The sequence below is a fragment of the Pleuronectes platessa genome, chromosome 13 (assembly GCF_947347685.1).
Source record: "Pleuronectes platessa chromosome 13, fPlePla1.1, whole genome shotgun sequence".
In the NCBI taxonomy this organism is placed as follows: Eukaryota; Metazoa; Chordata; class Actinopteri; order Pleuronectiformes; family Pleuronectidae; genus Pleuronectes; species Pleuronectes platessa.
Window position 1 is genome coordinate 15,211,479 of NC_070638.1, and position 27,999 is coordinate 15,239,477.

General features: G+C 43.0%; 2 protein-coding genes across 6 annotated transcripts; one reads left to right on the top strand and one right to left on the bottom strand.

The window, feature by feature from the left end:
• Positions 1 to 2: 2 nt before the first annotated feature.
• On the bottom strand, positions 3 to 27,996 carry nr2f6a (nuclear receptor subfamily 2, group F, member 6a). 4 transcript variants are annotated; one of them, XM_053437087.1, is made up of 8 exons: positions 27,814 to 27,996; positions 18,785 to 18,978; positions 8,373 to 8,779; positions 7,276 to 8,034; positions 5,941 to 6,035; positions 4,312 to 4,643; positions 3,851 to 4,097; positions 3 to 2,456 (listed from the first exon to the last, which is right to left on the bottom strand). In XM_053437087.1, the coding sequence occupies exons 4-8, from the start codon at positions 7,542 to 7,544 to the stop codon at positions 2,182 to 2,184; spliced, it is 1,218 nt and encodes a 405-aa protein (XP_053293062.1). In that variant the 5' UTR covers positions 7,545 to 8,034; positions 8,373 to 8,779; positions 18,785 to 18,978; positions 27,814 to 27,996; the 3' UTR covers positions 3 to 2,181. The 4 variants fall into 4 exon arrangements, with proteins under 4 accessions (XP_053293062.1, XP_053293063.1, XP_053293065.1 ...); XM_053437088.1 differs by lacking the exon at positions 27,814 to 27,996 and adding an exon at positions 19,581 to 19,817; XM_053437090.1 differs by lacking the exons at positions 8,373 to 8,779; positions 18,785 to 18,978; positions 27,814 to 27,996 and adding an exon at positions 8,149 to 8,359 and having other exon boundaries at positions 4,312 to 4,640.
• On the top strand, positions 19,580 to 24,664 carry plvapa (plasmalemma vesicle associated protein a). Of its 2 annotated transcripts, none has more exons than XM_053437084.1 (6): positions 19,580 to 20,246; positions 20,570 to 20,639; positions 20,762 to 21,474; positions 22,187 to 23,597; positions 23,912 to 23,969; positions 24,317 to 24,664. In XM_053437084.1, the coding sequence occupies exons 1-6, from the start codon at positions 19,851 to 19,853 to the stop codon at positions 24,348 to 24,350; spliced, it is 2,682 nt and encodes an 893-aa protein (XP_053293059.1). In that variant the 5' UTR covers positions 19,580 to 19,850; the 3' UTR covers positions 24,351 to 24,664. The 2 variants fall into 2 exon arrangements, with proteins under 2 accessions (XP_053293059.1, XP_053293060.1); XM_053437085.1 differs by having other exon boundaries at positions 20,765 to 21,474.
• Positions 27,997 to 27,999: the final 3 nt, after the last annotated feature.

Below are 27,999 nucleotides of genomic sequence, written 5' to 3' on the forward strand. Positions count from 1 at the left end.
TGGTACATGTTGCAGTGTTTATTTGGCATTCTTCATACAGATGTAATTACAATTTTTCAAGTAGTTTGAAAAAAGAAACAAACGTAACAAAAGACACGTTGTCATCTTTTGATTTTTTTTTTAATAACATTGCCATACACAGGAAATTTTTAAAACTCAAGAACTCAGTAACACAAAGATAAGAAAACATTAATAGTATATTTATTTTGTTTTTTCTCTCTCTTTTCTACGACTTGTGTTTGTGTGAATCGCTGCCTGAAATGAAGAACACCCAAATAACTTTCAGAAAGAGCGGCGGCAGATCAAGACGTCCAATCTGTTCATTTTTTTGTCATTTTCATGTAAATGCTGAAACACGGTTCTATTCAGAGTTGATTTTATTTGGTTTAAAATCAACAAGTGACTTCGTAAACTGAGGTAAAAATCAATGTGGACCGGCAAAAATCAGTAGCCCCGTCTTCTCTTAACTCGTCACAGACCATGTGATCTATTTTGGCATTGAATATCCTCAAAGTGCACCTTCTTTCATCACAAGGTCGTCACCCACTGCAGCTTCGACTCCGATGTCTGAGATATGAGATCATGTCTACGTCACGGCCGCTGTCACAATGGCATGACGGTCAGAGTCCGTGTTGACATCTGAACAGATGACAGAGGTATTTTATTTATGTAAATACATATAGAAAAAAGAAAAACGTTTAGGAACTAACAGAGAAAGCAACACTTTCAAATGAATCTTGAATTACAGAATGTAAAAGAAGGAAAGTCTCAACTTAGCAGAGATCCAAAACAACATTTGAACATGCAAGAGGACAAAGCTGGCTGTAATATATATACACACACACACAGATTTCAATACATTTGTCATGGAGATCAATGCCTCCAGAAACAGCACTGGTTGACTGGTTGCGTTAGTTATAAACTCTCGAATCACCAGCTTTATTTGTTGTACTCATTATGTTGATTTCGTGATAACGTACTGGAACTTAAATTTGCAAGTCAGCCTGATGTTTCTTTAGAAAAAAAAAAAAGTCATAGCTGAACTCAGTCAAACTCAATCAAAACACAAATGAAAATCACTTTGGGTGTGGTTTCTTTTAAAGGTACGAGACGAATGTTTGTAACACTCGTAGGACTCTTTTCCTGTTTTGTCGCTGTCCCAAATCCAGACTGAATAACAAGGCAGTTGTCAAAAAAGAAGGCGGTTTCTGGTGAACGACATTTACAGAGGTTTGTGTTTAGGAAATATCAGACGAAAGCATTCTGATGTCTAGTGAGGTATTAGTCCGTTCTCGTGTAACTGTGGCTTTTCGTTCTTAAAAATCGTACAGCGACAGGGAGCCCTGTGAATGAAGGTAAATGCATGGTTCACTGGATGGTGAGGCAGTCACAAGAGTCCCATCAGCTCCATTTCTCTCACTCTGCTTTCTGTACTAATTTTTCTAGTTAGACTTTGGTGAGTTTTTCCTTGGTTTTGTATTTAAGTTTCCGATTCTTCTGAGCAGTTCGTCGGCTTCCTCCTCCAGCACTGAGGTAAGAGAGCGGTGGATTCAGAATCCTCTTTTCAACAGCGAGGCCCGTCCTGTGTCTTATATTCATGTTCATAGCACAACCACGGCTTTCTGATACGTTTAACTGTTCGATTAAGAGTCAGTATGATTACAATTGTAATGTCGTGATTAAAAACATCACTGTTTCACAAATGGCGAGTCATGGAAAATGAGCCGACTGCTGACGTTTAGTGATGGGGCAGTTTTGTACTCAAGATGGGTTTGTAGCAGGGTGGTGCTGCCCTCTACATGACAACTGCAGCGTCTTTAGTCGCTATGGTGCGTAGGTGGTGACATGACTGGCTGTGGAGGCCATATCGGAGCACAGCATGAGGAGCTGTTCTCTGGCCTGAGACCTGGCACCGAAACAACCAGGTTGGCAACAAGTCAGATCCCGCCTGGCACTGGCGCCCTTGTCTCCTCTGGTGGCCCGGGTGGAGACAGAGGGCTTGTTTCATAAGGGGGTGGGGGGGGAATAGAGCAGTTACAGTACAGTATGTGTGAAGGCCAGCTGGCACTGCAGTTTGCTAACCACACAGATGGATAATGATGAGTCAGGAGGTTTCCTGTGGGTCCTTGTCGTCATTAATCCCAAAGGGAGACCTCGTCCATCAGGAGGGTGAGGGGGACGCTACTGTCCTGGGACATAGGGCCAGCTGATGGAGCTTCCGGAGAGCTGCATGTCACGGATCAGCGTCTCGATGGGTGTCTTTCCTACCAGGCGCATGAAAAAGAGCTGGGAGATGAGGCTGGCGGGCACGGCGCGCAGGGCGGGGAGGCGCAGGAGCAGGCGGCCGAAGCGCTGTGGCTGGCTCGGGTACTGCATCCTTTCGTACTCCGTCAGAGCCACCTGAGCCTTCTCCTGCAGAGACTCCACGTGGACGGGGTCTGTCAGACCACAGGCATCTGAGTGGGAGGGAGGGAGAGACGGTTACTTAATAGTGTGGGCAGGTTACATAAAGCGTCGTGATGAGCTGAGAGGCACGTTGAAATCCTAGACAATAACCTGATAGACTAATGTTGTGTAAGGAAACCAAACTTTACTAACCCAAAACATAACTTCAAATTATTACCAGTGGTCATTTAGATTAAAAAACAAACCAAATGGAGCCTAGTATTTAATAAAGGGGGTGCTAACAATAATAATGTCTAAGAGTTAGATGCAAATTGCTATAATTAAACTAAAAATAGCACTTCATTATACATCTTTACGAAAAAGGCATTAGTGCTTGGACTTTGAGTTGCATGCCCCATCCACAAACATGGAGGAGGTGGGATTAATCATCTATACCGCAAGCAACCACCAGATGGCAATTGAGACTCTTTGGCTTCTCTTTTTGGAAGCCTTCATATTGTCCAGTCTATGGACAGCACCAAATATACAGCATTTACATTTTACTGCATGTTCATGAGTATGCCAGGAGATGGTGCCATAGCAGGTTTCCTATTGACTGTTACCAATACTCTTCACATGAGGATTAGTTTAATGGTTTAATATTTAAATGTCTTCTGGGGCTCTGAGTAATCCTGTGCTTGGATAACACAAAACACATGTTCCCCAGACAGGGGCAGTCTAATGACATTAACCTGCACTGTTTTATATTGACACACTAGAGAATGGGGATGCAGGGATTGCAGTTGATCCTCGGGTCGGCTTGGTAGGATCTTAAAAATTGAAATTTCAGATTAAAAGCAGGCTGGTTCAGGTGGGTGAAGCAGGCATCCTACATAATAAAATTATTAATTACATTCTTTAAAATGTAAAACGACAAAGAAAGAGAATCTTGTGCATTCGAGGGCAGCCGGGCACACTGTTGAGGCCGGATCGAGTCTAACTTTAGTGCAGTTTGCAATTACCAGTCAATGAAAACATAGGCGGACCGTGCAAATTGAATGTCCAGTGCGCAGGGAGCATGTCTGTGTGCATTTGCTCTTGCAGTGAAAATGGGAGAGAGGAAAGATTGAGGTGTACTGGATATATATAACCAGACTTAGTTTTATTACTTTTATCCTTCCCTTTAAGTATGTTTATCCAATAAATATTTTTTGTAATAGGTGATAGATAGTTTACAGATTTACCTTGTTACAGTCACATGAGGGAGCTCCTCGGGTTTTAGTGCGTTTGTTTTTGGTGTGAAGGAGGTACAAAAGCCAATATATTTACGCCTCTGGTCTATTTTACATTTGTATCTCACAAATCCAACAAATTTATAGACGTGTAACACTCACTCGCTGGAGAAACATTTTTTAAAGGGGCTTCCTGGCATGTACAATGAGACCAGATGAGAACAGACACTCACCTGGTGAGAAGAGAGCGATGGCCTTGAGACAGCTGTACTCAGCGGAGTCCACCTGCAGCCTGGTCAGCTTGTCCACCTGGTCCTGGAACACCCTCACCTGGTCCATGAAGGACACCACGCGCTCTGCGGACATGGGCGAGGAGTGGAAGCCGGCTGCTGCCAACAGGGGAGCCATGTGGAGCGGCAGAGCCGACTGGGCGGCGTTGAGGATGAACAGCTCGCTCCAGCTCAGCCTCAGCAGAGCCACCTGTGGATTTGTTTGCATGTTAATCAGATGCCCCTACACTGTTATCATCCATTTTTAATGTTCACTGCGTTCATTGTATATTCATTCTTGATGTAAACATGATTCCTCCACCCTTTTCCTGACAGTTGCTTTCCTGTAGCCTATTTGCTCTCTGTTAACAGAAGAAACTCATCAATGTTGTTTTATACTTTTATATGAGATTAAATCCACTGACCTGGTCGGAAACAGGCAGTTCAGGGAAATAAGGGATGCTTCTGGCCCACTCCACGGTGCTGAAGAGTAGCCGAGCAGCCAGCTCACAGATATTGTCGATTCCCATGGCGTTATCTGGACCGGCCTGTTGGTTGTACTGGTGCCCAAAGCGACTGCTGGGATATGGCTCAGCTCGCAGCAGCTGAGAGATGAGCTCTGACACCGGCTGACCTCCGCCACTTCCTCCATTGTTGTTGTTGTAAAACTCACCACCTCCAAGGCCACCGGCACCCCCTAGGGGTGTGATGGAGGGGCTGAGGCTCGGCTGAGGTGGGATGCGACCGCGTTGAACTGCTGTAGTTAGGTTGGGGGACAAAGGGGAGGAGAGGAGAGGCGAGGAAGAGAAGTAGAGAAGATGAGGAGGACAAGAGAAAATGGTGAAGGACGAGGGGAGGATAAGGGGGGGGGGGGGGGGGATTTGGAGGTAAAAATAAAAAGGAAAAAAAGTTAAAACGGAGTTCATCGAGTGGTGAACGTCAGATTATCAGCAGACAGGTTTGACTCGATTAGGAAACTACTCACTTAGATTAAAAGAAGGCACAATCGAGAAAAGACTGATCCCGCATCGTGAAATTGTAGAGAAATCTACATGCATGAGGCAAGAATTGACTTTCTATTAGAACTTCTACCATCTGCGATATAATTCTGAAGGAGAATTTACAACATGTTGTTGCAGTTTTTTAACCACAGAAGACTGTTTCTATAAAAAAATTAAAAAAGACTCATCCATTCAGGTTTATGAATTCATGTTGTAAGCAACTGTGTCCTTGAGTAAGACACTGAATCTCTTCCAGGCAGAGGAATCCTGCTCTGTAACTGAATCCGACCCCTGACCTCCCTGTGGGAGCGGTCAGTGTCAGGGAATTTCTCTGTAGGGAGCCATAAAGTGTCTAATTAGCATGTTTATGATCTGTGAGTGTTACGTAAAGGCATCACAAGATCACAAAAAAAAAGCCCCATTAACAGAAATACATTTTCTATCTGTATCTAGTTGAAAGGTATGTATTCATTATTGGTGTCTGTTGTTTCTACCAGCAGGATATTGAGTAATGTGTTGCCAGGGCTTTGCCACTTAAGGTGAAATATCCCCATATTGGATTCTTCTCCATCGAGCCAACAAGTCAGAGGGTTTCTGCTTCAGCTTCAACCAGGGGCTTAAGGCTCTGGGACGCAGGTGTCTTAGCACTGTATCCCTCTCAGTCACTCTTACGCAGGCACTAGATTAAGCCACTTAGTACATGGCATTGAGCTGACACGCATGGCTAGCTCCGACATGATAGGGCCAAGACGCCCATGTGTGGCATTTTCCCTGCTCCTTGGAGCTCGCGGAGCTGAAGAGGCAAGATAATGGCAAAAGCTAATTTAACTAGGATTGATTTTTCGGTTTCCTTTTTTAAAAACAGCTGATGGGAGTAATGAGGAGAGTCTCTGAGGCTATTCACTAAACCAAATATATTCCTTTTTCCCATGATCAGATCAACTAGAGATCTTGCAACAGTTCCTGTGCACGATGTTTACAGATACAGTGCCTCTCGCCCCTTCTACAGGATCATAATGGATGAAAGATTTATGGATCGGGATGGACAGATACCTTCTTTGCGCATGCCAACACGGAAACACTTCTTCAGGCGACAGTACTGGCACTGGTTCCTGTGGTGCTGGTCAATCTGACACTCTCTGTTCGACCTGTGAACACACACACGATAATTTCAAATAAGTGAAGGTAGAAATAATCCCCCTGCACGTTTGCAACAGTCGTCCCATTTAGTACATTGAGTTTGGTAGCTACTACCTGCTACACTTCAACAATTTCTTGGTATTGAAATATGCTTCAGTGACAGTGTTGAAACTGTCAAAAACCACATGACAAATATGTAAGTGATGTTTCTTTCGGGCTTATGAATGTGTGAAAAGAAGTGTTGCGGTGATAAATATGACTGCAGTTGAACTGATGAAGGAAATAGCCATTAGCTGCAGTAGCCCTAAGACTAGAACTATAAATGTATGAGGTGACTCAATCACAATTAATACATTTGAATGAATCTGCATATGAAATATGACACTTCCTCCCTTTAAAGGCTAATGAATGACAGAGGTCTATGATTGACTCTAAAATAATTGATTCATATTATGAATTAAGGCTGGATGATATATTTGGCTTCCTTTATGAAATATTTTGTGCAGTATGATAAAAGACTAATACAATCTGAAAATCCTGCATATTTGACATAAGGTGAAAACAAAAATATGTTGTGCTTGATAAATGAATATAAAGATTTAGTATATTCTGAATATTTTTGGGCCCAAGACTTTTGGGGCAAGGGTGTATCCAGTGGTGGGTTTTAAGGGGGCACCGAACCCTAATGGAATCTGATTGGCGCCTGTCCTGTCAGTATTTCATTTATACATTTACTTTTTGTAATCTTTTAACAAAATGGCTTGGATAAGGAACACATTAAAAAAATTTTTTTAAATGATTTGTGTCTTTGCTCAAAACTATAGAGCCAGCAGTCAAATGTGCACCTTACTCAATCAGGAACTGTGCATTGATGTTGGATCATTGGACCCTGTCTATAAATATATGGCCCCTGGTTTAGAAAAATCCTAGATCCACAACTGAATCAACAGATTATTTTACCATTTATTTAAATCAACAAGCTATAGAAATGTTTAGGAATAAATATACTGACATCAGTATGTTGTTGGACACAGCCACGAAGCTCGTGTACGTGCAAGAGAGACAGCAGCCAGACACTACAACTCATTATATGACTCACATCCTCCTTCAGCATCATCTGTTTATCATCACACATGGGTACACAACGGTGTGTGTGAATCTCGAACACAAACAGTCATTTTTCTGCAGGACGTTTATGAACTGCACAACCACGGATCAGAACTCCATTACCCACGATGCCCCGCTCACCTGCAGGTGTAACTCAGGTTGCGTCGGACGCTCCTCTTGAAGAAGCTCTTGCAGCCCTCGCACGTGAACACGCCGTAGTGCTTGCCGCTGGACTTGTCCCCGCACACCACGCAGTCCACCACGCACGCCTTGTCGTCGTCCCCGGCCTCCATGTCGCTGCCTCCCGCCTGCGGGGAGCCGTCCTCCTCCTCCCCCCTCAGGTAGCTCTTGTCCCCCAGCCCGTTGGTGCCCCCGTTTGGATCTCCCCAGCCCCCACTCACCATGGCCATCGCTTGGTTACCGAACCAACGCGGAGGAAAACAGGCAGCCAAGATTCCTGGGTGCTGTCAGGGTAACATCAATGTCTAGAGACCCGAGAAGTCCCGAAGGTGCGCGTGGCCTTCACCTGGAGACGATCAGTCTTATCAGCCCGGCTGTGCTCTCATTGGCTGCTTAATTATGTCGGAGGGGAAACCAGTGCTCAGACTGAACAGGCCGATTTAAGGAGGGAAGCCTCTGGTGTAGAGGAGGAGGGTGTTCGGCAGAAAAAACAAGAGCAGTCGAGTCTCCTCCCACTTCACTATGACCTGGAAACAGTCCTCACTGTGGCAACTTTGAGTTCTGCCTGCCTGTGTGGGTTTTTCCCCCAGTCCAACTCTGTCCTTTTCTTCCTCTTCTTCTTCTTATCCAACTCCACCACTGCGTGTTGTGTCCTCCTCTGTTCTTCCCTGAGATGGTTGAAGAGACGGCCGGCCGGTCGAACGCCCTCAGACGAGGAACCTTTCACAGGGAACAATGAGTCAAACACACAGAACACATGATACAGAACAAGAGAGCGAGAGAAGGAGGGGGGGTATTTACAAGCAAATAACACTCGAGGTGAAAATCATTTACCGTAAACACAGTCTCACACCTCCTGCTCTGCCTGTGTAGCAACCGTAATGGCTGAAAAAGGACCTCGGTGTAGCTCGCCTTAGCACATGCCTGGAGAGGCTTTGACCACCCCTCCTTAAAGTAACCCGCACACCGAAATGTGTCCCCGCTCGCGCAGATCCTCCCTCTCTAAAAGGGAACTGTCTGGCTACACGTTCGCCTCCGAGAAATGGTGTCAAGCTTACCTCGGGGTCAGCGCATGAATGTGCAGCGTCTCCGGCTTCCCTCGCTGGCAGATCAATGCTCCACTCGTTCTAGATCTTCCTTCCATCCAGCGAGGCGGAGAGGGCAGCTCGCCTCCTCTCGTGCTGTAATCCTCTCAGCGGCAGCTGCAGCATTTTGACCCACAATGAAGACACCGGCTCAAGCAAATTCAACCTGACGTCCACACAGCAGCAGCATCCCTGTCATGGGGGCAGCGGGCTCCTTCAGGGCTCAGCCAGCTGCAGCGGCAGCGGTCGAGGCGACGTGGACCGAAATACACAACGCGAGTAGATCCCCCAACACAAGGAAGTGCTCTCTCTCTCTCTCTCTCTTCAGCGCCAGTTGTAGCACGGGTGCTCGGCTGTGACAGTATCCTCTGTGCTGCTTCCTTTTCAGGAAATTTCAACAAACAAAAAAAAGAAATAAAGCTGCAGAGTGTCCGCCTGCTCAGCCCTCCGTGGTTCCTGTGGTTCCTCTCCGGGCACTCATGCAGGCTTCTCCCTCCAACCTTTTGTCAATGCTTGCCCACCAAGAACTAATGACTTGCGGCCTAGCCCTGTGTGCTGCTTTCCGTCCCTGTGTGTGTGTATGTGTGTGTGTGAAGCCTTTCCCTTTGGCTCAGGCTAGTAGGAGGTGGGGGTGGGAAAGGATGGGTGCTCCTCTTCCCCCTCTCTCTCTCTCTCCCCTTCCAGCTTCTAAGTCCACAAATCAAATTCTGATTCAAGAAAATGGCCAGAGCCGGAGACTGGCTGGATTTCTCAGCCTTTGCTCTTTTCTCCTCCTGCCTGTTTTCCTCTAACCTATTTGTGTGTGTACGAGAGAGAGAGAGCGAGAGAGATCAAGGAAAGCAAGGGAGTGGGAGGGAGTGCATGCAGAGGGGGAGGGGGCAGTGTGTGTGTGTGTGTGTGTGTGTGTGTGTGTGTGTGTGTGTGTGTGTGTGTGTGTGTGTGTGTGTGTGTGTGTGTGTGTGTGTGTGTGTGTGTGTGTGTGTGTGTGTGTGTGTGCTCCCAGGGATTTGACACTGCTATTCAAGCCCTGCGGTTACCATGGTGCCGGCTGCCTTATATGGCCATTGGAGTCAAAGAGCAAAGAGAGTGGGCTGTGTGGGGCAGCATACACACACACACACATGAAGAATGTGGAGGATCTCTCTCCTCAGAGATGCAGAAAGCGTGACCCCAAGGCCACAAAAACCACTCTGGCAATACCAGATTCCCCCGAAGCCCTGCAACAAATACAAACAAGCCCAATCGCCTGCCCACCCTTTGTCTTTTAGAAAGCAACCGAACGCTGCCTCCCAAAGTTCTTAAACTCCAGCGCACATTTTTACATAGCAGCGCAGAGGTGAGCTTTGTTTCTTCAAAGGGAGAGCAGCTCTCCTCGTCCTCCTCCGTTTTAAGAAAAAACCTGCTTTGATCCTGGGTATACGTGCGAAGCGGCTTGCTCCAGAGCAGCTTATTGTGCTGGGAATAAAGGTTACCGTTTTGTGGTCATTGCTCATTTCTCAAAGGGCGTCTGTCTCCGCGCTTTGTGGAGCACATGGTGATTTGTGTTCGAGGTTACCCCGAGAGGTCAAGCTGACTTTCACACCCCTGTCACGGTAAAAAGCCCAGGGTCAAAAGCAGATAAAGAAGAGGAGAGGACACACAACAACCCTGGATAAGAGCTTTAAGAGATAAAGTGATGAATCTGCTTGTAGATGTGCCGCTCTGCGTGGATGGGGGTTGCAGCCGCAGATAAAGTGGTGGTGCCTTCAGAGATTCACTATATGCGACTTGTTGTCTTATCTAGGGAGCGATAGCAGAGATTTTATAGGCATTCTTTTCCCCCGTGGACATTTTTATGGCATTCCCTAAATCTAAACCCAGCTTTACCCCCCTGAGCATAGAATGTGTGTGTGTGTGTGTGTGACAGAGAAGCATTGTCTTGACCATTGTGCAGCTAATGGATCATCAGAGGGGTGTGTGTGTGTTAATTTGAATGAAAGTCCCTTTAATTAGGCCACTGTGCCTGCTTATTGTCACTTCTTGTGTTGGGAAAGATTAGGCTTGTCAAATAAAGGGGCCTTGTAAAGCCCTGTGTGCCTCAGTGTGTGTGTGTGTGTGTAACAAGATGAGATATCCAACTGTTGTGTATCCGAAAATCAGCATATTTATGTTAATTGATTCTATTTGTTGTTGCTTTAGAGTAAATATCTGAAAAGTGGCATGTTCTAATTAGAGCGCCGGAGGCCATTTTTGTCTGGTTGATTATCTGTAAACCTAATTTCAGTGTTTATTCTAACATTTAGATCTTCTGTAATGTAAATTAATTTGAGCACAGTCACTGGTGTCAGCAAGCTCGGCCGCTCCTCCACAGCCTACTCAAGTAGTTAATAGGTGCGCTCGACGTAATGCGGCGCTGTGCAGCGCTGACTTATAGTGATGCATGCTGGTCCTAACACAATGCATGCTGGTTAGAATTTTTGTCCGACTTTATTCAGGGCTGCAAAACATCCCCAGGTCGCGTGACCTTAAAACATCACGGGAGTGAGCCGGCTGCAGTCAGTGCTATACTAATAAAGTTCTTATTATAAAATACCAGAGAAGAACATTGAGAGCAGCTCATCTTTTTTTAAATGTCTGTCTTTCCTTATAATTATATAACATTGGTTTCATCAGCTAATCTAAGACCTTCCTGGTACAGGGCCCAAAGTGTTGTTCTACACAAAGCAACTGTGTGTGTTTGTGTTTGTGTGTGTGTGTGTGTGTGTGTGTGTGTGTGTGTGTGTGTGTGTGTGTGTGTGTGTGTGTGTGTGTGTGTGTGTGTGTGTGTGTGTGTGTGTGTGTGTGTGTGTGTGTGTGTGTGTAAAAGAGAAATGCAGAAGAAAAACTTGATTCTGCAAAATATTGGTACTAGTGTAGACAAGGCGTACAGTGTAAAAAGCTAGATACACCGAATGGGGGAGCATTGTTCCTGCAATAAGCCATCAGCATTACGTCTGATTGTTTTTAGTTCAGTGTAAACAAGTAAAGCCAGTATTACCAGGGGCTCTTCTTAATGACAAAACAGCAGGGCCTCTGTTTGAAAAGGACTTCTGTGTCAGAAACGATCACTATCAGAGAGTTATAGTCGCCCTCTCGCACAATCACGTCCGACTCTATCTCACTTCCTGTGCCTCTGTCAATGTCATTTAGCTGGGGCTCAACAAACTGCAGCAGTTTGACAACAGGTTATCATCCTGACAGTGACACATTCATTTAGTAGATGTAAAATGGAAAGTTTTCAATAGTTGATTGTTCGCTATTGCGGACGAAAATAACACTTTTTTAAAAAGATTTGTAAATGCAAAAGCAGAACAAACTGCAACAATATTGGCAATTATTTAATCAGATTTCTTAAATAGCATTCGACAGACGGAGTCAGAGAGGGAAAAGTATGGTACACTTTGGATTGGAGAGAGAGAGAGAGAGAGAGATGAAAGGGATGCTGTGAATATCTTGTAATTTCAGCCTTTGTGTGTGTGTGGGGGTGTGTGTGTTTGTTTGAGAGATACCACTGGGGGCACGAGTGATGTGACCTTTGAACCGACAGTCAAGAATCTGGTTGCCCGGAGTGAGGAATCCAGCAAAGACAGCAAAAGATGTTCGGCCAAGCTGCCAACCTGACACACACATCTGATCTCACTGACGTAGATACAGAGGAGAGAGGGCAAATACTGAAGCTCAACAGTCTCATCGAAACAGTCTTCAGATCAAACTAATCAAAAGGTTTGTGTAAATGTTTGTTTTCACATTTGCTGCAGTACCACAATTGTCCACTAGCAAAAATGATACATGAATTGTCAGATTCAATATTCATTTACCCATTGCTATGCATCCTGCAAACAGTTGTGTGTTATATTGTGGTTTAATATTCCAGCCAACAGCCCCCCCCCCCCTCCCCCCATGCATTGAGTGACCTGGTATTGTCTGGGATCATAGACTGTATATAAACAGGGTGGGATAGTCCATGTGCGCCCACAATAAGAGGGGCGGATTTCTCCTTTACCTGTATAAATATATCTACTACTTTATGGTTATGTTAAATCAGTTCTATTATTGTTAGAAGATTGTCTTTACTGACAGATGGGTTCATATTTTTTGTATCTTTATTTTTACGTGAACATGTTGAGCAATTTTTTTTAAAGAAATATAAGATATTGAACCACTTCAATGTGTTGAACTTGAGCTATTTTGATGACCAATCAAAAGCCTGTAAAGAGGATGTACGTAAGAACGCAAATCAGTCAGTTACTCCCGGGCATGAGCCCACATGACAATACAGCAGGAGTCTAGAAAATGCACAGCGAGCGAGTGGGCGTGTTAATGATATCTCTAACAGGAGAAGGATGCTAAACTAAAGAAAAAATCCAAAAGACCAAAAATATCTCGGGATGAAAAAAAGAGCGGTCTACGTTCTCTGTAGATGTCCACTTGGAAGGATGATGAGATTCAAGAGCTTTTGGTGATGAGGCCTGACGATGCTGTCGATTAGATGTAAACAAAAACGCACATCGCACTTTACTGTTGCTCTGAACTTGTCTGACTCAGGCAAACAGCTGCTTCATTCTACACACAGTATGTGGATGGCAAACTCCAGAAAATTCCCAGGTCAAATTTTGGTGACACACACTTTTAGAGCTCCTGCTCGTCTGCGTAGCATCAAGTAGACACGATTCCGGGCTCCGCCATGTTTGTCTTGTACAGAAGGTTACTACTGGTGTTTCCTTATTTTTCTTTTGCCAATGCATTCTGATCACACAAAAGATACCGCTTGGTCCATTGTCCAAACTGTCTTTGTTCAGGTCTTTACTGGGGTGAAAGGTCCCCGAGTGTGTTGTGTAACCGGAGGAACATAATTAACTAGTCATGGATGTAATTTGAAACCGTTCTTTGAGGTTGAGCTGATTGGGATCATAGCATGTGAGCTACTGTTCTATCGCAGTGTGTGAAAGTTCAGTGGCCTTTTGTTAACATCTAACCCTGAAGATGTCACAACTAAGCCTTCATGCAAGTTTTATTTATCATCCTTTGTTACATTGATTATTTTATTTTTCAAATGCTTGGAAGGTGCTATATAAATACATTTTGACTGATTTCTTACTTTCATCCCTCACATTTTTCAGACTGTTATATGCGGGCAAGTGTGTGCTCTTAGCTGAGAGCTACACATTTGGCATAGACTTCTCATGTTTAATTCAAAGTTTCCTCCCGATCAATACTTTGTTTCAACATATAAGAATATTTTTGCATCAGCCTCTCTGCCAGATTAAAGGGGGCTCAGGGTCTTATGGTAATCCAGATAACTGAGTAAATCGGTTTATTGGAGCACATCCCAGTTTTGCTCAAATGTGAATCACACCTTTTAATGATCCAAAATCTTGAGTGCCTGTGTTTTGTGATGTTGTGTACAATGGACCTTTTGGTGAACTTGTCAGTTGCCCTATAACTCAAATTTAAATTCAACCTAAATTTCCCTTTGGCATTAAATTGTAGGACGTTCTTTCAAAGCTATGATTATAAGGTGGGTCATCAAGCCCCACCCTTTGGCATTTTCAGGCAGGCCCAAACACGAGCCACCCGGCCATTGATTCAGTTAACATTTCCACCACTGAAGTTAACCTTTAAGGTCCGTTACAGAGGATCATCCCATAACAAATACTATTTCGCCCCTTTCTCCCACACACCCCCACCACCCACACGTCTGCATCTCTTAAGCTAGTCCGGCCCCCTCCCCGAGGCATCCCCAGCAACCACTGTAATTCAATATCAGGGTGTTAGCAGCGTGCTCTCAAGCGCATCAGCATATGGAAAGTAGGTCTTTACTTAAAGTAATCATGAGGCGTTAGTGCAGCCTTCTTGCGGGGACGATGTTTCCATCACGCTCCGATGGCCGTCAAATGTTGAGACTTGCTGTGACAGCTTCACCCGGAGACCAGGGTGACCTGTGACCTCCGAGGAATGGACAAGGCTGCAAACAAAAACAGAAGCCTTTTGTCTGGCTCAAAGGAAAAACATCTGCTGGGCTGAGGACACAGAGAGAAGAGGGGGGTTAACTCTCGGGCATTCACCATTTGGTCTTTTAGCCACCTCCGATGAGAGGTGGCTGATGGGAACACGCCGGAAGCCACTGTACATCACATGATTACGACGCAAATCCTCCTTATTTCACCCATTAATGCCCCAGCTGCCTCCTTGGCTCAGCGGCAGAAATTGATTAAAAAGAAAATGCAGATAAATGTAATGTGAGGGGGAATTTTTTCTTCGCCTCTTATCACATCACCACAGGAGCCACTGGTCACAGCCAGTCTTTCAATTTCAAATTAAATGCGAGCCCGAATGAATGATCTGAGACGATTGCACATCACAGGGGCTGTTGAGAAAAATTCATGTGAACCATTTCTGGCTTTGATATCATCATGCATTGTCATGATAAATGAGTGTCTGAGCATTTATTTTTTAAACCCCCTCTGAAGCAGTACAGTATCATTTAAATTCAGGCTGACGGGACGCTGCCCACTCAGTAGCTGGAGCGAAGATAACAAAGAAAGCGTTCCTCTCCTTTCTCTACTTAACACACGTGCAGTTATTTAGCACCGTGTTGTTTATTTGTGTCTGTCCAGTCTGGTGGTCAGCTCAGGCATTTACCACTTCCCCTCTGCCCCCCCCTCACCCCCTAACAGAGAGCTCTTTCTTCTGGTCGGGCCTCTGATATCGTACACGGATGTGATATGAGTAACCAGATCTTTCAGAGCTATAAGCATCTCTGGAGTGTGTCGTTTAGGCTTCACCACGAAGAAGAAGACCAATTGTCATTTTTACGTCTTATGGAAAAAATAAATGTGGTAATTGGTGATAGCCAAATGTTGGATGAGAAGAGCAATGGGCTTATTTGTCACCAGATGCTTATATGGGGCTGTAGCCAGGCTAAGCATAAGAGCAGGAAAGAAAAAGGTTGTTACGAACAAATGAAGAAAAAAACAGTGGCACATAATTGAATATTTGAAATAAAATTCGTTTTTTGATGACATATATCATGTTAATTTCTCAGCTTTACAGGAGGTAACATTTGCACTGCTACTTGTCTGTCGTTTAGCAGAATTATGCAATAAACAAATGAACCAATTTTCTTAAAACAGAAAAAGAAACACCAACGTTTGAAGCATGAAGTGGTGACATTTTGTGCAGATCTGGCTACAATACGGATTTTCCTTGATCAAAATAAGTATTTTCATGAGAGTGCTTTTTTTTCAGTTAAGCTGTTGGGTCTGACTCCTTTTCTTTCCAACTTGACATCGGCATCCATCAACATTTTACTAGGAGGCGGCAGAAAAATGTCCTGAGCGACTGACATTTGTGTTATCACATACAGACCCTCCAGAAAAAGTCAAGTTAATATCTGGAGTTCATTCCATATCTGAAATCAGCTTTAGAGAAGGGTAACAAATAATGATTTCAACTATATCAGAGAATGGATATTTTGCCTGTGTTTAATATAGGATCTTTGCAGGATTTCTGTGTTCATATAAGTGTCTTATTTCAGTACATGCACCATATTAATAAAGTGGCCTGTGGTGTGGTTAATTTAATTTCCTAAGTGTTGAATTTTGAGAATATATTTTACGTTAAGCACTCTTCAACCTCAGCCTGCAGCTTGAAATACTCCTACAATTAATATGAAAAAAAAAAATCAAATATACGGTTATATGCTTTAGTGAGAAAAATCTGCAGCACTGAATGCACATTTCAGACATATGTCTATGTCACATATTTACTTGTAGTACAGTTGTAAGTTTAACAATTCAGGAGCATACACTGTGTGAGAGAGACTCAGTCCATCAAATATTAAATACAAATATCAGATCAAAAAAGTAAAGGCCATCAATATGTAAAATACATCGTCCCCTGTCTTCCACCATGTTTTGATATTCTCTCTGTTTTACTTGGTTCATTTATTTCTGAAATTATGAAGATTATTTACATATCTTCATCAGTGTTCAGCTGCTGAAGCAATATTTCCCCACTAGGTGGCAGCATGTTCCATGACAATTACTCTGTGTTTGTTTGTTCGTGCGTGTTGAATATTGCATTGAGGCTGTTGTCTAACTATACTATCAGTACAAGTGAAAACAGAGGGAAAAAATGTGTATGTTTACTTTGAGGATGTTATTTCAATAAACAAAATTTCTGATGAGCATTTAAACATGAGCTTTACAGTTACAAGGCTGCAATTGATGATTAAATAAAGTAGTTTCCTGCCTTAACCAAAGTTAAGGTCAGTTTCTGTGTGTGTGTGTTTGTGTGTGTGTGTGTGTGTGTGTTTGTGTGTGTGTGTGTGTGTGTGTGTGGGTGTGTGTGTGTGTGTGTGTGTGTGTGTGTGTGTGTGTGTGTGTGTGTGTGTGTGTGTGTGTGTGTGTGTGTGTGTGTGGAGCAACATTACTTGATGTGTTTGTTTCTCTTTTCCTATGTCTCAACAGTGTCTTTCAATTCACAGAATTTGTTATAATGGAGTTCTCAGTAAAATTCTGATGAATTAAGAACAGAGTTGTTTATCGGAAGGCTAAGTTCAGTGTGCCACTATTGTTTCTTAGGGTTAATGAGTTTTAGAACTGAAGTCTCAGGCTTGCCATTTAAAGCCATATTATTTTACATTTAAAGCTAACACAGGCTGATCTCACTGGAACCTCAGTGTGTGTTGTGTTGGTGTTTGTTTTATTCACATACCAGGATCATACCCTGAGCAGAATGGAGTGGAATGTTCACTGACTTTGAAGTCAGGTGTTTTCTTCCAAGTTTCAATATAACAAAACTGAATGACCTGATGAATTACATTTTATGGTTGTGTAATAATTTGTGATTATTTGTATTGTAGATTCTCCTTAAGCACTGTAATGTTCTCCAGCACAATGTACAATGGGAAATAGCAATATCAGGGACACAGTTCCTGCTCAAAACAGAGTTCCCAAACCAGGGCAAGCAAACCGGACAGGAAACCATCCCTGTAAACACTCTTCAGTTTGTTTTGTGTCTACCAGAACATTTCAGATCTAAACACCGCAGACACAATAGGGCTCTGTTCCCGCAATACTTGATCCCATGAAGGGTGACGCCCAGAGCCCCCTCCAAAACCTCTTGAAAGGGTTCGGGTAAGGTTTTTAAAGAAGCAGCGGCCGGTGGTGTGTGGGAGTGGCTGGTTCACCTGTGAAATGCTTTGAAATGAGGCCGTCTCAAAACCACATGGACACTTTCTACAGTTGAGAAATAAACCATATCCAGCTAAAATTCATCTTTAAAATAGAGTTTCTATAATTATCAACCCTTATATGTCCTAATGAGCATAGTTTAAAATGGTATCTGTGATTATCCATATTGTTATGCCTCCATGCCGGCGACAGCCAGAGGCAGACATGTTTTGGGGTTGTCCGTCCCATTCCAGTAAAGTGATTATGTTTCGGTGGTCAAAGGTAAAAGTATTTAGAAGTATGTAGAAGTATGTATGTATGTATGTATTTATGGTTGGGGGAGGCATAGCTACAGACCAGTAATTCTAGTAGTTAATTAGAGCACTGTCACTGGGAAGGCATTTCGCTGTTGAGTTTTCCACATGTCGTTTTTCAGTGGTTTGAGCAACACAAACACAATGAACCTTCATTTTAACTTGAAGAACTATCACTAAACCTCAGCGCCCCTAGAAATCGAATATCAAGTCAGACAACTCACGGTAACTGGGATTAGCTCCAGCCCGACTGTGACCTTTACAGAAACAGAGGTAAAGATTGTGAATCAATAGATCGTCTATTTCAGTATTTGGTTTTCAGTCAAATCTACGTATATTTAATACAACACTCAGGGAAAAACACTAGATACATTTTAACAGCAATAATATTCGTATTGCTTCAAAATATAAATTGATAAAATAAGAGCGTTATAAATGATTCAATAGCCTTTCTTAATAATTTCAGTTTGCTGTGTTAGCTATGTTGGCAACATCCCACGAATAGATCCAAAATACAAATATAGCTATTGAACAAAAAAAAACTCCCTTACCCTTTTTATAGATATGAAGATATAAACAACCCACTTCAATCTCAATTAAATCAACACTCAGGCTGTTTATGGCTCCTATTTGTCTCTGATATCCTGCGTTTGTTGGCGCCTTTTATCTGAAATCTCATCCTAAAAGTTGCTTCGTGTTTGGCCGTCAACAGTTCCTCTATGAATTACTGCTTCCTGTCAAGATGAGACCTGGCACGTCAACGACGCCTGGCAGGAAAAAGTTGCGACTGTAACTGTCAAACTCTTGAATTTCACTTTATATTGTGTGTGTGTGTGTGTGTGTATGTGTGTGTCCTCTGAGACAGAGGGCAACTTACCCACGTCATCATGTTGGACTGAGACTTGCAGCATCAAAGGGCCACTGGATGAGAACGTCAGGAGAACAAAATGAGCCATTGTCCTCCTGGCCCGCTGTGCACCGGAAAACACTGTCCATGATCCCATAAAAAAATGTTTTTGGCACGTTAGTGGAGGTGTTACGCACAGCTCTTCTGGTGGGCTCTTCGTGGAACTGTGGGCACAAAGGAAAAGGAAGGTGTTGTCAACCTTAAGGTCTTGTGATCAATGACAAAACATACGTTTCAAATATGCACCTGTGTTTTAAAGCTGCATAACACTTTTTGAAATGTAAATGAAATCAGATTTTATGGTAGGGAAATAATATAAATCTAAATTGCTTTTTTTGTTTTTACGAGGCGCATGAAACTTGATATACCAACAGTGAAATGTCTTAATGTTTCGAACACAAACTCAACCTTAAGTATATGTTTGTTACGGGGACTGATTGGGACAAAGAGCAAGTCCACGTACATCTTAAGGTGAAGAAATGTTGAATGTAAGGTCTGGGTTGGTGTGAGGTAAAGTATTGGTTATAGTTGCAGTTTTTTAATAAAATGTATTAAGTTAAACTAATGTAATGGAAACCCAACTGAGTGTGTGTATGTGAGAGACAAAATGGGAGGGAGAGAAATGTGTGTGTGTGTGTTTGTGTGTGTGTGTGTGTGTGTGTGTGTGTGAGTGTGTGTGTGAGAGAGAGAGAGCAGGGGAGGGCAGCTGATGAAGGGAGGAGATTGAGGCACTTGTGTGAGGCATGGAGAGTTTATAAATCCTCACCCATATCTACACCTTGGTCACAATCTGATCAGTTCTCATGCTGTCAACACTGCTGAGAGAAAAGGTGTAGCCCACATGTGCATCGTGTTGGGTTTTCTGTAGAGGAAGCAACACAAGCTTCTGTTCATTTGGAGTGCTGAGCAGGAACGTGTCCATCCTCTGATAGAGTGATGGACCTCATTTAAACTTTGCTAGCTGCTCAGTGTTATCCTCAAGCCTCGGACTGTACGAGACTATTTCTTCATCGACCCTCCTTGGCTTTCAGCAACCATGTACAGCAGCGGCTACTCCCAGGTCTCCAAGCACGGCCCAGGCGCCCTGAAGAGGACGCAGTACCGCTCCAAGGGCAAGAGCTGTGGCTACTACATGCGCATTGTCTTCTTCTTCTCTTCGCTCATTCAGTCCCTGATCATAGTCAGCCTGGTGCTCTTTCTGGTCTACGGTAAGACGCAGGACTCGGCGTCCACAGAGCGCATTCATGACCTGGAGGAGAGCTTCAGCCGACTCTCCATAGAGAACGTGGCCCTCAGGCAACAGAGGAAGAACCTGACCAACTTACTCAACACGACCCTGACTCTCAAGGCTCGCAACGACTGGGACCTGGAAAGGTTCCGCCACTACACCAACATCTCAACATTCATCATCCAAGACTTTGAAAGGAAACTGGTGAGAAACTAAATCAAGCTTTTTTTCCCCATTGTAAATCTAATATGCAAGTTCCTGTCTTGTGTCATTTTATTCCCTTTATCATTATTCGACCACTATAGAAATTCAGATGTGATTATATCCGAGTCAGCCTGGTTTACTAATTGTTATTTCAAATACATCTTTGATTATATTTTATATGAGTTAAAGAACCACTCAAAACATATTTGTAAGACAAGACAGTGTTAAACTTTGAAAAAAGTTCAATGTTTGTTTATATTTCCCAACATGTCTAGAACTAATTACTAAAACACTGATGACTTTTCTTTTCTTAATATGAACAGCAACAGTGCAAACATGATTTCTTCATGTGCAACGCCTCGCCCCGTTTTCCTTGTGACTGCTCAACAAGACGTAAGTGTGATAATCCAAATCCCAAAATATTAAAGCGACAAATAAATGATTTCACTTGTCTCACTTGTTTTGTCTTTCCTGTAAAAAACTTTTTAATACACCTTCTTTTTTTTTAAAATCAGAATCAGATAACTGTAACTGTGGCTTGCTGGTTGAGCGGCTGAAAGCTCGGCTTGAGTTAGTGGAGTCCAACTTCACCCAAACGAGACAGAGGATGAGGATAGAAGTGGAGCAGACCGCCAAAGAGAGGGACTACATTAACCTGGAGGCCATCCGTCTGAGGAGGGAAAAATCCATACAGGAAAAAGAGTTGCAGATCAACAAGGAAAAATGTAAAGGTGACTTCTTCCAGTCCTTGAGTGGCGTCTCCAACGTCTCCAAGGCTTTCCTCATGAAGATTGAATCCCTCTTCCCCACACACCTTGCCTTCCAGCTCACCTGCACGAAACAGAGGGATTACCTGGAGCAGATCCAGACCAACTGCACCAGCCTGTCCAGAGAAGTGGAGGACAAGTTCCAGCGTTACTTGAACAGTGTGGGAGGCCAGCTGTCGGACATCCAGGCTGAGAACAGCCGCCTGAAGGCAGAGAACTGGCGCCTGTCCAGTGACTACCGCGTGTGCACCCAGAACCGCACGGGCCTGATCAAGGAGCACAGAGAGAAGTTAGACAGGCTTCAGCAGAAACACGACCAGGAAAAGGAGAGACTCCTGATGGACAAGATGAGGTTAAATGGAGAAATGGAAGTCCTGGTAAACAATGTCAAATTCAAAATTAAGGAAGTGGATCACCTCACACAGCAAATCAACCATCTCAACATGTCCTGCATGTCTAAGGTAAGAAAAAAAAACCAGCCATGACTAAAGATATGAACATGTTTTAGCTCTTCAGGGTGTAAGGAGCAGCATGACCTGTAGGGTATTCAAGCTGGGCTTTCTGAGCTCTTTAACATTCTTTAGTCATATCTTAAACTAATATTCACATTTTCACCAACAACAAGCTTTAGGCTGCTGCAGCACATATTGCATGCTGGTGGAAATTCTATTATAACCCACCCTGTTATATGTAATTATCTTCTTACATTTGGGTTGAAATATTGTCATTTTGTGTGCAATGTTTAGATTGCAGGGTCAAAATGTGAATGTATAACACCTATTGAAATACATAAATACAAACAAAGCCCATATCAGACTTATGCTCTCAAGATCACACGTAACAGATCGAAGCAGCCTGACAGATTAATGGAAATGATCCAGATCCAAGTGCAGAGTAGGAGGCGGATGAGGGAGCATGTCTGCCTGTAGAGAACAAGAGGAGAGCAGGGTCTGTTGTTATGTTTACTGTCAGTTGCTGTGTTAAAGGAATTATTAAGAGCCTAGATTTAGATTTAGATTTAGCCCTATGATGTTTCTTTTAGGAATCAGGTTTACATGATTAAACTGACTCAATATAGTAATTTATGTGTCAATTCAAAACATGTTGCCTGGTGAGATGTTCTGTCCATGGATTTGTTTTTCCTATTTTAACAGTGCTCTCCTTTAATTTCAGCCAGGGTTTGCCGCTGGGTCGAACTCTCGGACAGGCATATTAAGTCAGCCTGCGTGGGGTGGGTATGGTGGTGGTGGATCCAGCTCTGCTAATGGGGCTCAGCTTAGTAGGACAGGGTCAGGTGGGTTGGGCTTAAGCCTTGGCTCCTCTGGCTCAATCTTCAATAAGCAAGGATCAACTGGGACGGGCTCCTCAAGCTCATCTTTCTTGTCACCTGGGTCGAGTTCAAGCCTTGGCTCCTCTGGATCAATATTCAATAAGCAAGGATCAACAGGAACAGGCTCCGCAAGCTCATCTTTCTTGTCACCTGGGTCGAGTTCAAGCCTTGGCTCCTCTGGATCATTGTTCAATAAGCCAGGATCTACTGGAACGGGCTCCTCAAGCTCATCTTTCTTGTCACCTGGGTCGAGTTCAAGCCTTGGCTCCTCTGGATCATTGTTCAATAAGCCAGGATCTACTGGAACGGGCTCCTCAAGCTCATCTTTCTTGTCACCTGGGTCGAGTTCAAGCCTTGGCTCCTCTGGATCAATATTCAATAAGCTAGGATCTACTGGGACTGGCTCCTCAAGCTCGTCTGGGTCAAGTTCAAGCCTTGGCTCCACCGGGTCAGGCCTCAATAGGTTTGGATCATCTGGGAAGAGCTCTTCAAGCTCATCACTTTCATCATCTGGGTCTAGTTCAAGCCTTGGCTCGTCTGGATCCTTGTTCAATAAGCAAGGATCAACTGGCACTGGCTCTTCAAGCTCATCACACTCATCATCTGGGTCTAGTTCAAGCCTTGGCTCCTCTGGATCCTTGTTCAATAAGCAAGGATCAACTGGCACTGGCTCTTCAAGCTCATCACACTCATCATCTGGGTCTAGTTCGAGCCTTGGCTCCTCTGGATCCTTGTTCAATAAGCAAGGATCAACTGGCACCGGCTCTTCAAGCTCATCACACTCATCATTTGGGTCGAGTTCAAGCCATGGCTCCACAGGGTCAGGACTCAATAAGCCAGGATCAACTGGGGGAGCTTCATCAAACTTAGGATCAGCAGGCTCAAGTTCAAGTCTTAGCTTAAGTGGGATCGGCTCAAATAAGCAAACATCAAGTGTGAGGAGCTCCTCAGGCCTTGGGGCGTCCTCTGGGTCTACTGGGTCAAGTTCGAGTCTTGGCTCAAGTGGGATCGGCTCAAATAAGCCAACATCAAGTGTGAGGAGCTCCTCAGGCATTGGGTCATCCTCCGGGTCAACTGGATCAACAAGCAAAACTGCGCCAAATGCATTTTCCTGGTTTGGGTTTGGGAATAATAATGCAGGACAAAGTAAAACAGGAAGTGAAACAGGGAAAGGACCAACAAGTGGGAACAGTAATGGTGGAACTGGCTCCGCTCTTGGTGCAGGACGGTCAAGTGGACTGGGAGGTGGCTCAGGTAAGAATTTAAAAATGTAGTAGCTGGAGTGGGGTTATCTATAGTTTTTAGTTTTAGTTAAGTTCCATTCAATCACATTCTTTTAACTATAGGTTTGGTTTACCCAGATTAAAAAACTAGTTGCTCACATACCTCAAGTGGAATCCAGTGATGCAGATCTTTTTTTAAATAAAATTACATTCACGATAAATGGATTGGTTATCGATAATGATGTAATCAATCAAACTGTTAATCAATAGCTCTGATTTGTGATGTCTGTAGATCTATGGAAGTACGTATGATCTAATCCCTGTCCTTACTTACTTATTTTACAGTTAATGTCGCTCAGCACCTTCAAGATCTGCAGCGCCTCATCAACCCCTCTGGTCAAGAGTGAGTATAAAGTATTCTTGGCTCTTTTATTTCAGTCAGAGCATGCTCAGTGCTGATATTCTATATGTTGTTTGTCTAAAAACGTCCTCTTTATGGCTCTCATCTGACACAATGGACATATGGAGCCTCACACTAATTTGTATAATAAGTAATATCAAGCTTTGTGTGCACTTTTTTCCTTGAAGAGTTCGGTCATTTCATGGGATTTGTTACAAACGACAAGAGTCACATAGAGAATCACATAATCTGTAGCCTACCGAAGAACTGTGATGCATTCACGTTTCAAAGCATTATAGGAAGAAAACAATAATTGTCTTCTTTGTTTCTATCTTTTTTTCTGTCTCCAGGGAGAAGCAGGATCTCTCCAGGATGTTGGGTTGAATCATCTTCTCTTGATGAGCCAAACAAAACAAATCAAGAGGTGTATACTCCATTCTATTACACACAGCATATCATGTTCATACATTGGATATTAAATAAATGTACCATATAATATACAGTTAATGACTGTTTATACTTCAATATGCATTTATTAAAGAAAAAGTTTTAAATAACTTTTGCCCTTTTGAATGTTAAATGTGAAAATGTGTCTCTCAATGATTTGTATCCACACAGTTAGCAACTTTATCAAGAATAATTAGTACTTTTGCAATGTAAATATATGAAAATAAAATCTTTGTTTTAATGTAAGCACATCAGCTGAGCCTATCTCTTCTTTGAAAAACAAAGCTATTCAAGATATTATCCTATTCAGATCCGGAAATGACTGTTTGTCCCTTATGTGCGTCACCTATTGTGTGGCTAATTGTCCACAAGTGAGTTTATCGACCCCTCCTGTGATGTGTCCACTGAGATTTGCTGGCACCGCCTTTTAATCCATCCACCATGTTTATGTTTACCTGTCAACCTGTCAGCAGGCCGGCAGAGGCAGATGGGCGGAACCTTTGGAAATGTTCTTGTATACATGCTGCTAGAACAATGTTGCATCTCTTAACTGTGGAGAACACGGATATCCATTGCCTACAATAAAACTTCAGACATCTTAGGAAAAACACATGGAGATGGGGGGGGTATGGATATTGTATTGTATCTGATGACAGCTCTGACATTCTAATCAGACTAAATTTAACGGGGCTGTTTGTTTATGTTAAGAAATAAATACCATTTATGAGATATGAATTGAAAATATTTTCCTTATAATACTTGAATTGAGTTTTACAGTATGTATTTACATGTTGGATAATAGAATCACTCAATTAATTTAAAGGTTTAGTGCAAGATTAAGGTGAAAGGGATATGGGCCGTGTTTTCATTAGTGTGGCTTATATAAATTGTAAGAATTGTTGTTTTCTTTACCCTAGATCAGTGGTCTTCAACAGGGGGTCCGCGGGGGTACTGCAGGGGGGGTCGCAAAATTTTTGGAGGATAAGACAATTTTTTTTCTTTTTTTTAATTCCCCCCCCCACATAATTCATGTCTTCAGAACCAGAATTGTATATATTGTCTTTAGATACACATTGACATGAATCCAACATATTGTAGCGAACAGATAAATTGAGGCAGAAGACGTTATCTTTCAGTCAGCAATGCACACATTCAGCTACACACAGGAGCTCTCTCAAGCTGGGCACCGGTTCACAGCACCTTTCATGCAAATACGACAGCACAGGCACTAGCCAAACAGATCGCGTTTATGCTCACGTCTAAAGAGCGCTAAGCTCAAAGATAAAAGATGGCGGACAAAACTCCGTAGATGGTCGTATTTGTACCTAAAAGTTGTTAGTTTGACCTTTTTTTGCTTAGTTTTTTTTTTAATTTACTGAGAAATAGACGCTCTACAATGTAAAAAAAACATTACTGTAACTGAAAAATAAGTCTGAGAGGATTTGCGAGGTGTCTGAGCCACCTTTCTAATGTTAGCATGCTACTACCCACAAGGGTAGTATTGAATGCACAAAAAACAGGGTAGCTATGTTTATACATGGCACTAAGCCCAGAATAATATAAACACTATTTTATGCAATTTATATAGTAGGGGGTCCCTGCTCCATCTCGCCATCAGTTTGGGGGACCTTGGCCTGAAAAACGTTGAAGACCCCTGCCCTAGATTGTGCCATTTATATTTTAAATACTTTATATATACAACGAGAGAGGGTCCTCTCTATGGAGGCCACCATGTTATTGACAATCGTCCAAACTGGACAAACTAAACACCTTTTGAGATTTTACTACAACTGAGGTTCAGTTTCATATTTGGAAGGAAAGGGTGAGATGAGGTATTCAGCTCTAATATGAAAAGTCACCTCTAGACGTCACTAAATTCTAAACACTTAACCTTTAATGTGATTTAGAGCAGGACAATATTGCTATGCAGCCAAAATGGAGGCAGGGAAGCAAACCATCATGAGAGCAGACAAACATCCTGTTCGTTGTCCTGAGAAAGGACAGGAACACGCGGTTAATTCATGACCCAAAAGTGTCTTGTGTCGGTGCCAATCAATAAATACAGCACTTAAACCTGAGCGAGGGGAGAGGTCTTTCCCGCCTAAAGGATATCCTTTGTTTAACATCAAATGTTTTTCCACATTTGGGATGCAGCGTACTGCAGGAGTAGTTGTGAGGATATTGAGGGTCAGTTGCCTGGGTATCTTTGGGAATCACTTCATCAGACTAACTGAGACACAGGATGTGTTGAAATACTGAAAACTCATCATGATGCTGTTCCTTTGTGCAAATATGTTTCCTGTAATCTCAACAAGCTTTCCTGTCAACTCATGTCATTTGTATTTTACCCGTACCGAAAGTGACACAGTTGACCAATGTTCCAACTGACACAGCGGGAATTAAGTATTTTTTCAGTTGTACTTTTGACTGTAGTACACACCAAATAGGAAAACATTTCAACAACTACAGTGCAGTGACAATAATAATTAGTTATAGTGCAGAAATATATATAAAATTAATATGAATCCATAATATGAGCGGGAAAAAACTAGGAAAGTCCATTTTATTTATAAAGCACCTTTCAAAACCAAAGCTACAAAGTGCTGTACAGAACAAATATTAGGATAAAAACAGGAAATCACAGAGTATCACACAAACAATAGAAGAATCAGAACTATACAGAGGGCAAGCAAAATCAATGGAGACATAAGAGCTAGACCAAGCTCAAATATTTGCAGAATAGGTGAGTTTTTAAGAACCTATTAATACTGTGACAGACTCTGCATTTTTTATGACAAAGGGAAGATGGTTCCAGAGGGTGGGAGCCCTGACAGAAAATGCCTGGTCACCTTTAGTTTTTGATCTACAATTCGGTATGACTAGAAGCCCTTGGTCAGTAGACCATAAAGATCTCACCGTGTGCAGTGGACACAATAATTCACAAATATAATGAGCCTGTGTAGTGTGTTGTGGAAATCTTGAAATGAGGTTCTGAGACAAGTTGTCTTTGTAAGTGTCATTGCCGAGCTTTCTCGAGAAAGGATCGAAGCACAACCAGACGCCACAAGCTTGGGAGGCATGTGATGTAGAATCAGTGATACAAACTGGGTTTTATCATGTAGAACAGGGCCTACGCCCAAAAGGTGTCAAACTGAAACTAACTGGGCTCCTCAAAATCCAGGACAGTTTAACTACTTCTGCAAAATATGTTTATGAACAAATGTATAAAGTTCATATCAAGCCGCACACTAGATGGAACCTTCTGCTGTAGGCATAAGCAGAGTGGTTATGAGGTAAATTCCCATTACAAGTCATTAAAATCAATTCTCCCTCCCCCCCTCCTCCTTCTCCCTACGCAGGAAAGGGAACTGTAATTAATGATTACGACCTCCTTCCTCACCTGGGGTTGCAGGACTGTGACCTCTTTTGTCCGTTGCTGCTAATGTCCCCTTTTCACTGTGACTTCTGATTGCGTATCCGATCCGCTTGGGCTCCCTCGCGGCCCCATGGCTGCTCAGGCTGGTAAAGACATCATGGGGTAAAACCCCTTCCCTTTTGCAGACGGCGCAGCGTAGAAGCAGGGGAG

What these genes read in the sequence shown, in the direction of transcription:
- nr2f6a (XM_053437087.1), bottom strand. Translation starts at nt 7,544, where the DNA reads ATGGCCATGGTGAGTGGGGGCTGGGGAGATCCAAACGGGGGCACCAAC. An exon ending in AACCTGAGTTACACCTGCAG is followed by an intron (nt 6,036 to 7,275) that starts GTGAGCGGGGCA and finishes GTGTGTTCACAG; the next exon opens with GTCGAACAGAGAGTGTCAGA. An exon ending in AACTGCCTGTTTCCGACCAG is followed by an intron (nt 4,098 to 4,311) that starts GTCAGTGGATTT and finishes ACAAATCCACAG; the next exon opens with GTGGCTCTGCTGAGGCTGAG.
- plvapa (XM_053437084.1), top strand. Translation starts at nt 19,851, where the DNA reads ATGTACAGCAGCGGCTACTCCCAGGTCTCCAAGCACGGCCCAGGCGCC. An exon ending in TTGTGACTGCTCAACAAGAC is followed by an intron (nt 20,640 to 20,761) that starts GTAAGTGTGATA and finishes TTTTAAAATCAG; the next exon opens with AATCAGATAACTGTAACTGT. An exon ending in ATCAACCCCTCTGGTCAAGA is followed by an intron (nt 23,970 to 24,316) that starts GTGAGTATAAAG and finishes TTCTGTCTCCAG; the next exon opens with GGAGAAGCAGGATCTCTCCA.